General features: G+C 38.3%; 2 protein-coding genes across 6 annotated transcripts in view; both read right to left on the reverse strand.

The window, feature by feature from the left end:
* Positions 1 to 1,049, reverse strand: LOC116771231 (transcription initiation factor TFIID subunit 9). The gene is made up of 3 exons (XM_032663030.2): positions 555 to 1,049; positions 249 to 468; positions 1 to 177 (listed from the first exon to the last, which is right to left on the reverse strand). The coding sequence occupies exons 1-3, from the start codon at positions 920 to 922 to the stop codon at positions 58 to 60; spliced, it is 708 nt and encodes a 235-aa protein (XP_032518921.2). The 5' UTR covers positions 923 to 1,049; the 3' UTR covers positions 1 to 57.
* Positions 1,050 to 4,442: 3,393 nt separating this feature from the next.
* The window catches only part of LOC116771229 (stress-activated protein kinase JNK), a 69,487-nt gene continuing 61,167 nt past the window's right edge, over positions 4,443 to 12,762 (reverse strand). For 3 of the 5 annotated variants that reach the window (XM_061523167.1, XM_032663026.2, XM_061523168.1), the window contains 7 exons: positions 10,878 to 10,982; positions 9,861 to 10,016; positions 8,176 to 8,305; positions 7,849 to 8,046; positions 7,254 to 7,518; positions 6,890 to 7,173; positions 4,443 to 6,721 (listed from right to left, as the gene is read on the reverse strand). In XM_061523167.1, the coding sequence (XP_061379151.1) occupies positions 6,560 to 6,721; positions 6,890 to 7,173; positions 7,254 to 7,518; positions 7,849 to 8,046; positions 8,176 to 8,305; positions 9,861 to 10,003 (1,182 nt within the window). In that variant the 5' untranslated portion in view covers positions 10,004 to 10,016; positions 10,878 to 10,982 and the 3' untranslated portion in view covers positions 4,443 to 6,559. The remainder of the gene's footprint in view (positions 6,722 to 6,889; positions 7,174 to 7,253; positions 7,519 to 7,848; positions 8,047 to 8,175; positions 8,306 to 9,860; positions 10,017 to 10,877; positions 10,983 to 12,762) is intronic. The other 2 variants (XM_032663027.2, XM_061523169.1) reach the window with 2 other exon arrangements.

A 12,762-nucleotide genomic window follows, 5' to 3' on the forward strand; every position in this document is an offset into this window, starting at 1 on the left:
TTTTAACATAATTAGTATTTATATTTACTTAAAATACATAGACTTATTATAATTTGACTACATGTCATAATCATCTTCATCCCTTTTCCGTTTGTGTGAGACCTCATCGACTTCCATCTTGACTGGTCCTTGGGATGAAGGTCCCGCAGTTACCCTGACTGCTGGTTTGGCAACCACCTGCAAAAACGTATAGATAGAAACTCATATACCCAAAAACATTTATTATTTGTGTATGTCTATTATAACACCTTGCTACTGGAAGTAAACTTCAACACGGGCTTTGGTGCTGAAGTCGGTTTAGAGGTCACATTAACAATAGCACCGGTGGGCCTTTTCACCACGACATTTTGTCCAGGGGGTTTAGGTGTGGTGACCGTTTTGATGGTTGGGGCTGCTGGTATAGACGCTTTCGCTACTACTTTCTTAGTCGCCTGTTTAAGTCGATAATTACAAGATGACAGACAATAACTAAAAATAAAGTTTAAGAATATTTAAACAATTCAGAAAATTCTTAATTAAAAGTATGTCTTTTAATGAGCAAAGTTTATTTTTACCGATCTGGCGGCAATCGTAATCCACAATGCGGTTTCACCAAAGGAAGTGGATTGACATTTTTAACTCTGGCCAGTTCTAACAACACTTCCCTGGGAGGTGGGCTTGTGAAGGACTTGTCCAGTTGCATCTGAACCGCGAGCCTGACATCGTCGAGATCTATGTTTTTCTTTTTAGCGTGATTTGCAAAAACGCGCGCATCCTCCAATACTGATGTAACGTATCTGTAAGTGAACTCCAAGAGCTGATTCAAAACCTTTGGTTCGTAGTGGATAATTCCTATTTCCTTCATGATCGACATGATCACTTGCGCATCTTTAGGTAAATGTTTTGATTGCGTGTTTACTTTTGATTTTTCCTTTTCAGACATTTTGATAGTCTATTACTTAATACTGCACATAGATCTATCGTTTCCTTATGGCACGTTATCTTTGTTAATTAATATTTCACAACAAAATTTTGCGTTTTCCTTTTATTTAATATATTGTACTTCTGTTGACAATACGTTTCTCAATTTCTATTTTTGATTAAATCTTAAGAGCATTGACGCCTGACGTTGACACAACGCTTATTTGGTACTTTTCACTTTATTGTTTATGCTATGGTACAAAAGACATTGCTGTATGGGCTTTGTTCTCTTTGCCTGTTCTGAATGGAACGAATTTAACCAAAAAAAAATGTTTATGCTATGGACTTCTGGTCTAATAAATAGCCAGGATTGTCTATGCTATAGATTTCTGGTTTGATAAATTACTGCTTAACTACGAAGAAGATGATGAAAACTGTTGGGTGTGAGAGTTCCAAATATCTGACAGATATTTCGACCAAAATTAAGATATGTATAAAATATTTGCAACGATAAGAAAAATATACGTTAACTTACAAAAAAAATATATACCTTGGTTTTGAAACTTCAGTAAGTTTAAATACTTTCCAGCGACCAATTTTTTTTATTTTACACATTAAAAAATTATAACATTAAATTATTAACAACTTTTATGGAATGCCATTAATCAAATTTATAGAATAAGCTGTCTAGCATTTTTCCTACTAATGACTTTTTAACTCATATCTTATCTACCCTGAGCAAACACTTTAGTATTAATTATTTATTTAGAGCTAATGTTTAGTATTTAAATTAAAGTTTTATTAAATGAGATAACTTATTTAACATTTAAAGCAGTCTACTGGGTATGAGTATAATAATATACAAGTTAGTAATACTAATATAGATAATAGATATCATAAATCCAGATTCTATCTGAAGTTCTATATGTTAAAAGGGATATGTTTAAATAAAACTAGTATTATTCGGATTTACTACGCGGATTTTTATTATTTAAAAACTACATAATCCCGACGTTTCGGTTACTTTGCAGCAACCGTGATCACGGGCAGACGAGGTGTGAATGTCTGTCAGTTGGTCCTTGTTATTTATCATCTACCGCCATCGATTTCTTAATTTTCTGGCGTACCGCTCTGGATGCCGGCAAAATGCGCTCACGGTGTCTTGAGGTCCTGCGGTGTGGTTACGGACATGGGATTTTATATTTTTAAAAACGGGGTCCCAGGTGTTTGATAGATTCCAGCCATCTTCTCTATTGAAATTAGGATGTTTTTTAATTTCAATAGCCTCGCGAATTAATCTCGGTATATATTTGTCTTCCCGAGCGAGGATTTGAGGTTTATCAAAACGAATGTAGTGGCCTGGTTTGTCCATTGTGTGTTCACACACTGCTGACTTCGACGCGCGCCTGTTTTTGATGTCTGAGATGTGTTCTTTAACCCTGGTACCGATGCTCCTCTTCGTCTGTCCAATGTATGACAAGCCACAGTCACAATCGAGTTTGTATACACCCGCTTGTTGTAAAGGAATGTTACTCTTGATTGGTCTCAAGAATTGGCTCACTTTCTTATGTGGTTTGTAAATAGTTTTAATGGAAACCTTCTTCAAGATGTTGCCTATTCTGTCAGTAACTCCCTTCACGTATGGTAGTATCGCAGGTTGTCGTTCCAATGTGGCTTCAGGTGGTTCTTGCGATGCTGGCGAGGCACGGGCAGGTTGTTGCTGGTGAGAGCATGTTTAACATGCTGCAGCTCGGCCTCTAGGTGGTCAGCATCACAAAGATGTTGGGCTCTCTGTAACAAAGATTTGCCAACGGTAGCTAACTGGATAGGGTGGTGGTGTGAGTAACCATTGAGGTACCTGTCCGTATGTGTGGGTTTCCTATAAACAGTATGTCCCAAAGTATTGTCAGGATTCCTAACGACAAGTATATCAAGGAAAGCTAAAGAATTATTTGCCTCTAATTCTATAGTAAACTGAATCTTACTATTGATAGAATTAAGATGATTCAGAAAAGCAGATGTTTTATTTTTATTTAATATTGTGAAGGTGTCATCTACATACCGTTTATATATTAAAGGTGTTATAGGAGGAGAGCAAAGGGCTCGCGCTTCGAAGTCCTCCATGAATATGTCAGCGACAACGGGAGAAACCGGCGAACCCATTGCAACTCCATCTACTTGTATGTAGAATTCATCCTTCCACATGAGGTAGCCAGATGTTAGGCAATGCTTTAATAACTCTGCATATTCTACAGGCATATTGTTATCCTTTAACTTACCTCTTACAATCTCAATGCAGTCAAGAACAGGTATACTAGTAAATAATGACTGTACATCGAAACTGACCATACTGTCATTGTCGCTCAATTTTAGGTGTTTTAAATCTTTGACAAACTGGTAGGAATCCTTAACGAATGACTTTGTGTGGCCCCGGAGAGGTGATAATATCTTTGAAAGAAATTTAGCCAGTTTATAAGTGGGTGAGTCAATCTGGCTTACTATTGGGCGTAATGGAACATCCTGTTTATGGATTTTAGGTAACCCATACAATTTTGGAGGTTTTGCACACGATGGTACGAGTGATTTGATATCTAGATTGAGTTTTGGACTGTATTTATTTATTAAAAATTTTGTTTCTGTTAAAACTTTAGTTGTCGGGTCTTTGTTAACTTTTTTATAAATAGAGTTATCCGAAAGAATTTCGATTATTTTATTATCATAATCACTCGTATCCATTATTACGGTCGCGTTCCCTTTATCTGCACGGAGGACAGTCAGGTCTTCATTGTTGCGAAGTTGTTTGAGTGCAACCGATTCTTGACGAGAGATATTTTGTCGAGGCAATTTGCTCCGGCGCAGAACATACGAAACATCCTGCTGGATTGCTTCAGACTCTTCTTTCGTGACCTGATTTTTATGAAGACATTCCTCAACGTTACAGATAATGTTTTCGAACGGTAATTTTGATGGCACTGGTGCAAAATTCAATCCTTTTTTAAGAATCTCAATGGTTTCTTTATCTAAAGTTTGTTTTGACAGATTGACAACAGTTACCGATGTTTGTGTTGTTGTTGTGTGTTGTGATGAGGGATATGTTACTTGAAGTGTATTTGTTACTTGAAAGAAAATGGTTTTTAACTGCAGCAGAAAAAACTGCTGTCATTATTTTTGTTGTTAAATTACTGGAGTATAATTTTCTTTTATTTTTATAATTCTTGTCTTATATTTATTATCTATAGATGTAAAGTTTTATGTATCCGTAAAGGTTGCACCAAATACCGTTTATCGTAAGTATTTATTTTTGGCTGTTAATATATACTGTTACTGAACTTTGGCATTTTCATTTTGTCAGCACAATATTTTATTGCAATTGTGTATATTTCCTAAAGTTTTTACTAATAGAATTCTCAGTGGTATCAAAAATATAAGGATATATAATACAATTAATATTTAATATACAAATTAAAATCGGGAATTAAAAAAAATAATAATTACATTTTGCTTATAGAATCAGAAAGAAACGTTTAGGAAAATGAAACTCATTCTATATATAACCATTTTGATTTATTCAGTTAAAATATGAAATAACTTACGTGTACAGTAAAAATAAGTTGTTTTAGATGGTTATCGAAGTGTCAACTGAATACCGCTAGAAGCCGCTCGGCCCGCGTCAACATTGCTACTACCTTAAAACTTGTTTTACCAAGTGCACTAAATACCTTCTAATGATTACATTATTGTAATTTGCATAGGTACGTTAACATATAAATGGACAATTTGGACGTACAGTTGTGATTTATTTACTATAGCGATAAAAAGAATGTCCTATAGAAAGCACATGTTCTCTTCACTTTCGTTCCATTTAGCTTATTTATATTTACACTTATATCTATTTAGATATATTTTTATTGCATACTTTATATTTTTTATAGATTTTTTCCAGTTACCTTTCATAGTTAGAACATGTTATTTCAGGTGAGACAATAGACCGATCTAAAAAAAAACATTATTACGTAGCATTTTGATACACGTCTCATTTGTCTATTGTCAAACCTAAAGACAATGTATGGAGGGTTTTCAAATGTCAAGTTGACAAACATTTCCCGCGCAAATGAAACACGGATAGCATTTACTATATCTTTGTCGCAAACACTCCATTCTACATAATATTGTGTATCTACGAGATGGAACAAAAGTAAAGTGACATTTCTACGATCAGAGCTGCGTAAACAGGATACCATAAACAGTGCAACAGAAACCTATCTATTGAGACGTCCTTGATGTGTTTTATAAATAAGATACAGATTTTGAGCTCCGGGAAGGGTAAATACAGCTGTAATATTATTGCTTCTCATATATTTAATCGTCATCCACATTTGATGCGAGGTAACAATACTCTGAGTAACGACCGACGCCGCTCAGTTTACGTCACCTTCACAAACATTGCCGTTCAGTTAATTCTATAGCTAAAAAATTGTGCTATTTACTGAAACCATCCGATAAGACTATCAACATTCTCTGTTTTACTTATAATATAGTTTATATCACCTAGTGAGGTTTCAAACGATAACCTATGACAACGAAGGCACCTCACGCGTCACATCCGTACGGGAAGAGGACTTTCATGGAACACATCACGCTACAACATCGCGAATGATATCACGTGAACATCTAGACTAGACCCGGCATCCGACTAGTGTTAGAACCGACGCCGCGATGTGAACGCGTGAGGCGAACTAATATATACTAATTAGGTAAAAATGTACTTACGATCTACGTCTCGTATCGTTATATAATATGAACGACGCAGCTACTTACCGCCGGGACTGTGAACGTCACGAAAATCTCAAATTGTTTGAAGGTGCTGCTCCGACCATTAGATTGGTCGACGTGACTGTGGCGCAGGAAATGAAGTTAATTCGTCCAGAAATTTATCGGTTATTGGCAAAATGGGCTCAGAAAATAGACCTTCGCTTGTTCACGATCATTACACATAGTTCGATAAATTATAAAAAACATTGCACGATTAAAATTAATATAACGAAGTGGGCTCGGCGCCGACTCTTATCGTTACGAAGATTATTCTGAGAACAGGGCCACGCTTCCGTGATTCATTTCAAATTTACAAAAATATTTAAACGTATCAAATTCAGTCCGTATTTATTTTAAATCACGAATAGTTATCAATTTGCTAAAGGCACTCCTCGACGCAAAAGAAACGGGCTCGACCATACAGCGACATCCACAGGCATCGTGGCGGGAGAAGCATCTGAGATGAGACGAGCAACACAAACACACGGAGACCGGAACGAAATCACAAAGGAACGACTCCGAACGATATCACTTACGCTCTAATATATATAATATATAAATACATATACAGAAACGGGAAGAGACTACAATCAATACACGAGATCACATCCACCACGTGACACCCGCGGGACGACGGCGACACGTCACCGACACGAAACCGACCCGACGTCGACCCGGCGTCGGCCCGGCTGTCGCGCGACAGTTATATATATGTACATCAGTCCGTCGTCCGACCGCCGGCTGCAGGAGCGGCGGCCAGCGGGGCCGGGACCTATGGAGGGGGAGGGGGGGTGTCATCAGTTGTTGTCTTTATTCAGTATCTGTCCGCGGTGTTCCTCGTTCTCACCTATGTGGTGAGGGCGGGCTGCGCGTGGTCCGGCGGGGGCTGCAGGTGTGCCGGCGGCGGAGGCGCGGCGTACTCCACCACCTCCTGGTAGATGAGCTGCTTCCATTGCTCCACGGTGTGTTCCCGCTCGTCCACCGAGTGGTCGTACGAGGCGGGGGCCGGCTGTGGATGTGGAAACACGTGTACGAGAACCCACAAACATACACTCGGTTACACTTGATAAATTGGGTTTAAAGAAAATGCCAACAAGAACCTCTCGTAGGGACTCGATTATAATAAATATCAAGGATTCAGTCGTCTGAGGTTGAAACTGTCTCCAGTGCTACTGACCGCGTTGACCTCTCCCTCGTCGTACCACACGTTGATGTAGGGGTGGAGCAGCGCCTCGTCCACCGAGATGCGTCTCTCGGGGTCGATGACCAGCATGCGGGACAGGAGGTCCCTCGCCTGGGAGGCCTTGAGTCGGTTGTGCTCGTTGGAGTCCGACGGGAACAGGATGTCCGGGAACAGGCGCTCGAAGCTGTAGCCCGTGTAGCGAGGTCTGTTCTCCACGTAGTTGCGGACGGTCGGCTGCAGACGTGACATGAACGCGGCCGACGGAGTGCCCAGTTGCTCTGAAACGTGACGGGCGTAACGTTGAGATGTTAATATACAAAAAAAAAACATGACGAATGTATTAAATATAAATAAAAACCTATGATTTTATTCCACTGGTCGATATGGTCCGTCCCCGGGAACAGGACTCCTCCTCGTATCATCTCCCCCATGATGCAGCCCACCGACCATATGTCCACGTTCTCGGTGTATCCCATGCCGAGTATGACCTCGGGAGCCCTATAGTACCGCGTCACCACGTACGGGGTCATCATGAACGTAGTCCCGGCCGTGCGAGCCAGCCCGAAGTCCAGGATCTTGAGAGTGCAGTCGCTCTTCACCACTATGTTGGACGGCTTCAGGTCCTGGGTGGAGCACATTATAAATGTTTCAATGAAACTGATCTCTGATAGAGGGTGAGGAGAATTATTAAGCTTTACATACAGACCGAGCCATCGAACAGCGATGAATCGTAAAGAAATCTACGATGGAAAATATGGAGGTGTTGGGAGGTAGGTAGAGATATTATTTTGAAGCCAATAAATGAATATGCAATTTGTTTTGTTTAAAAAATCGAGTAAAGCTGTCGTCAAGGCCGTCGATGATGTTAAACCCGTCTTCCGTTCCGGAGCTCATCGGTATGGGCTGGCGTTAACGAACACATTTTATTCGCACTAATCGTATGAACTGATCACCCTGTGTATAATCCCGGCTAAATGCAGATGTTTGATGCCGCACAGCATCTGGTACAGCAGGTAGCTCATCCGCTCGTGGTCCAGGTCCATCTGGATGACTTGGCACAGGTTGGCGTCCATCAGTTCCATCACCAGGTACACGTCCTGGAACTCCTCCAGACTCTTCTGGGGAGTGAAGGCATTCAGCAAACCGATTATCTGAAATAGATTTGAATTGCCATATTTTACGTCATGCGAGGAATCTATTAAGCTCTACGCCAGTGCCTCGATACACTGGCTAGGCACCTGGCTTCCAGAGAGCGACTCTACATCGTAGGTGAGACTCACATTCTTGTGGTTGACGAGTTTCATCAGTTTGAACTCCCGGTAAGCTCGCTTGGCGTGCGTCACGTTCTGGAAGGGTCGAGACAGCTTCTTGATGGCGACATTCTGTTGCGTCACCGTGTCGTAGGCGGCGCTGGAAATATAACCTACCCTTTGAATCAACCGCATCGAAAACGGCTCAGCTTGGACGGGAATCGACGAGGACGCGTCACAAAACATACATATATACATATATATAATTAAAATGGACATAATATGAAGCCATGCATAAATACTGTACACATAAATATGTTTTATGTAAGTGTATACAAAAAAAAAACAATATTTAAGATAATTATTAAACTTAGGTTATTTGTTTTTCCTTTTGTTTAGTGTAAGTTTATTAAAAAAAATATTTTGTTGGAACACAATTAGCAATTCATTATTTTGTAAGTAAGTTTGTGAGAGACCTAGGCACTGGGATTGAAAGTTGGTAAATTATAACGAAACATAAAAGACGTAACGAGAACCTAATAAGTACCATATTTAAATTTAATACAAACTTGCGGCTTAGAGATCAATAAATCTCGAGTTATTATAAGCTAGAGATGCGATCTTAGCCAAGGATTTATTAAATTTGATTTGAATATTTGAAACGATCGGGATTTCTGATAAAGAGGCGATTATTCAATTATGATTTTCGCAAAAAGGATTAATTGTTACTTTTTTAAAATAAACTAATTGGCTAAGCCACTCATCGGAGAAAACCGATTCGAGAATTTTTTTTAGCTATACTTTAGAAACGAACTAAGGATCGAAGTTTTAATCAACAGAATGTCCTATTAAACTCTTAAAATAAAACGTGTACCTATGTTTGATGAAGGAAATACAACAGAATTAAAATCAAACGATATAAAAAATATTCATGTTCTCTTTGTTTTATAAAGATCGGCAATCCTTTAATCAGTTCCTCCATATCCAAAAACCCCCCTTAAAAGCACCCGAACATCCTGCCTGCCCCCCCCCCTGCTCTCCCATAAGACATACAACGTTAGTAAGCGGGATGGTGAGACAGAAGCTTGTCTTACCACACCATGCCCTGAGCGCCGGCGCCGCGCCGCACGACCTCGGTATAGCGCGTCGGTATCGTGAACACCGAGTCACCGATCGTTACTGAGTAATAAACCATCGCTACGGCTAATACTAACTGGATCAGCTATAAAGAGAAAGTAAACTTCATGATGACAGCTGGAAGAGCTGCAAGTGTGATCGTCCTAGAGAACCCACAGACAAGCATGGTTCGAGGAGCCGACAGTTTGAGGCTGAAATATGAAATGCAGTGCAGCGGTGGAAGCGGACGGATGGAGTCGAGCGTGCATTTTATTAAGGTATTGAGGTTTCATGGCGACCTGCTCGAAGCAGCTTAATAGATGACGACGATTAAGAAAAAGAAAAATAATATTACAGAACAAATAATACACAGTAACATTACATTATATAAACTAAAATATAGCAACATAACCAACTATATACAACAAAAACAGATATATGGAGGTGTGGAAGACTAAAGATTGCTGTATTCATATATAACTAATTGTTAAGGAGAGAACAGTCGACAGCGTGAGAAGTGTCAAAGAGTTGACAGACAAGGCTGCGTTAGAATTCATCGAGAACATCTCTAGTAAAGTGCAGTAACGAGGTCGTCTCACCAGACAATCCCCTGCGCTCCGGAGCCGATGGGCTTCAGGTTCTGGTATCGCTTGAGGATGGTGAACCGCGTGTCGCCCACCTCCACCGTATAGAAGTGCGGGTGGCGCGCAGCCGACATAGTCGCAGGTGCCGCGTGGGGCATCGACCACCCCTACCTGCACGTTACATCACACATGTCTACACTACACTGACTTAGATTATACGGTCATTGAAAGTGGGTAGCATTCATTGTTAAATTCTCCATGATTACTCGGCGGACGATGTGACTGAATTAAATAGTTATCAGTAAATTTATTACAAATATGAATTATTTATAAATATGATATTGTAATACGCTGAAAATTCATAAAAAAATATTGACGAATCTTTTTTTCTTATAATTTCACTATCATTACACCGTTATGCTGGAAATAGTTCCTGCATGCTTGAAAACCATCAAGAAAGCAACTTGTATATGTAGGTGTACCTGCTGTAAAACCTATTTGCCTAAGAAAGGCCGTTGTACATTCAAATTAAATAAGCAGCTTTCATAGGGTATTACTATTTTTATTGCTAATATTTGAATGAAAATTATCAATAGAATTTAATTAAAATTTGAATAAAAATATTTAAGAAAAGAAATATTTTAATTTTAAATTCTAATTGAGTACAATATTTAAAGGCTTCGTCACGTTGAGACTTAATTAACAAAATTAATGAAGAGGCCACATCAAGCATTTCACAGTAAAACAGCAGAGTGTATTGGTTAAGAAGGTTCTCTTATGTTAAAAAGGAGCAAACAACTTAGAAGGCCAATCACATGGTGAGTGGTCACCGTCGCCAGCGGGCATCTACATAATAAGGGGGGAAATTGGGATACGTCGTAAGAGAATATACAGCTCCCGTTACTATTAGTATCCTTACCCCTTAAAATAGTCTTCAGGGAAACTTGTTGGAGCGGCCATATAAAAAGATTTTTGTAATGCCAAGCATGCACCAAGTACTCAAACTGTAATCCATGTTCTGTGAAAACTTACTTTAATAAATTATCCGTAGAGAAGGGACTGGTTCCATAGAGTTTCACGAGCAGTATTGTCTAACTCCTTATTCGCACCGACTAGTTTTCCACGCTATTGTTGCGTCTGTGAACAAAAATTATTTGTAAAAGCACATTTTTTAATATAATAAAAAAATTACATGACGAGATCTAAGACTTTCGTGAGTATTCATAAAAAAAAAATTCGTAGTATAAATTTTTGCCTTGAAAGCTCCAAAAAATCACCAGAGATAATTATATCTATATTGGGCCAGGAATATCTTATGTGGGAGTTTTGTTTTTTATTTGTATATCAAGGGTAGAACACACAGAACGCGATCGCTTGATGAAAAGTGAGCATCCCTTGAAAATGAACAATAGAAACTCTGAATAATTGACAAAAAGTTGCCAACTTTAGGTAGCTTTAACATCCATATCTAGTTAAAATGAGAGCTTTTGCTAAGAAGAAAAAGATTATTTTCATATCTTTCCTTTTTTCCTTTAGCAAAATAGTGATTTCGTAACATACATATGTAACTACAATATATAAAATCATTAAAGTTAGGACATTTTATAAAGTGTACTTAAAGTCGAAAGGTGACGAAAAAATACTAACTTCAAATAAGGCAAAGATCACATGACTTGTAATCACCAGGCAGAATACTCGCATGTATGTGATATAAAAGGCATATGGAACACACCTCATTAATTTCATTTCGTAGCGGAGAAAACATCCCCTCAGCCGCTTACAAGACACACAAGAAATATTGATTGCATACACAATCACGTTTTCTGATAGATAATTAACTTGGAACGTATCATGTTATTATTACAACGTTATTATTAGTATACAATATTATACGTTATTGATACAACAAAAAAATCCTTGGTTCCAGGATGTCTTTAAACTATTTATGGTTTACATTGATCCCTCTTAAAAGATTTCGTAAATATTTTAGGATCAAACATTGAACTTATATCTGATACAACTTTTTATGCTTACAATATAAACGAAAAATTTCTATAACAGTCAGAATAATCATTTAAATAAAACATACAGTACTTGAACTAATGTCCTTCGCTACTGAAGTTATAGCTCTGGAGTTTATAAATTTATTCATATTAATGAAACCGCTTGGGCTTTTAACGCGACCACAACCGACCAAAAAAATGTTTAATGAAATAATTCCTCAACTCATTTCGGTTTCCAGGTCAAATTACTAATCTGCATCTTAAAGTAGCAATCTCTGTCCGGGAGACCTCGACGTAATGAGATTCAGTGATAGCTTTTATATTGAATTATATACGACTTTAAATGTTTCAATAATTTGATATCTGGCAGCTGCCTGACTAGTTAAAGTAAAAAAAATGCAAGTTATAAAGTTTTTCATCCCGTAGAGCACCGCTTTGCTGAGGTTTTTGATATATGTTATACTACTATTTAACTTTTTTGAATTAGAAGCTTGGCCATAGTGTCAACACCATCCGTTACCAAAGATGTCCTCGACAAGTTGGCTTCACGTTTCTATTCTGGTACTCCATGTCAGAACAAAATTGTATTTTCAAGTTATAAGCTTTTGTCACCGAGACATAACCGATTGAAAATTACTAGTTAGGTACTACATATAAATATATTTTTATACAAATATATTTATGTCGTGGAAACTGTTCACGAAATATTATTATTAGAGTCTTCCGTTGTACATCCATACACTAGATCTGTATAACTGAAGCCATTTTCACGATTCATTATTTTTCTGTACAACAATCCTACGTCCTATTATTCGTCCCGTTTGTTTAATGAATTTCGGCACGGCACGCGTCGGACAGAATATGTAAATAAAAAAAGAATACAAAAATACAGCAACTGTTATTTAAACTGAGGC

The sequence above is a fragment of the Danaus plexippus genome, chromosome 17 (genome assembly GCF_018135715.1).
Source record: "Danaus plexippus chromosome 17, MEX_DaPlex, whole genome shotgun sequence".
In the NCBI taxonomy this organism is placed as follows: domain Eukaryota; kingdom Metazoa; phylum Arthropoda; class Insecta; order Lepidoptera; family Nymphalidae; genus Danaus; species Danaus plexippus.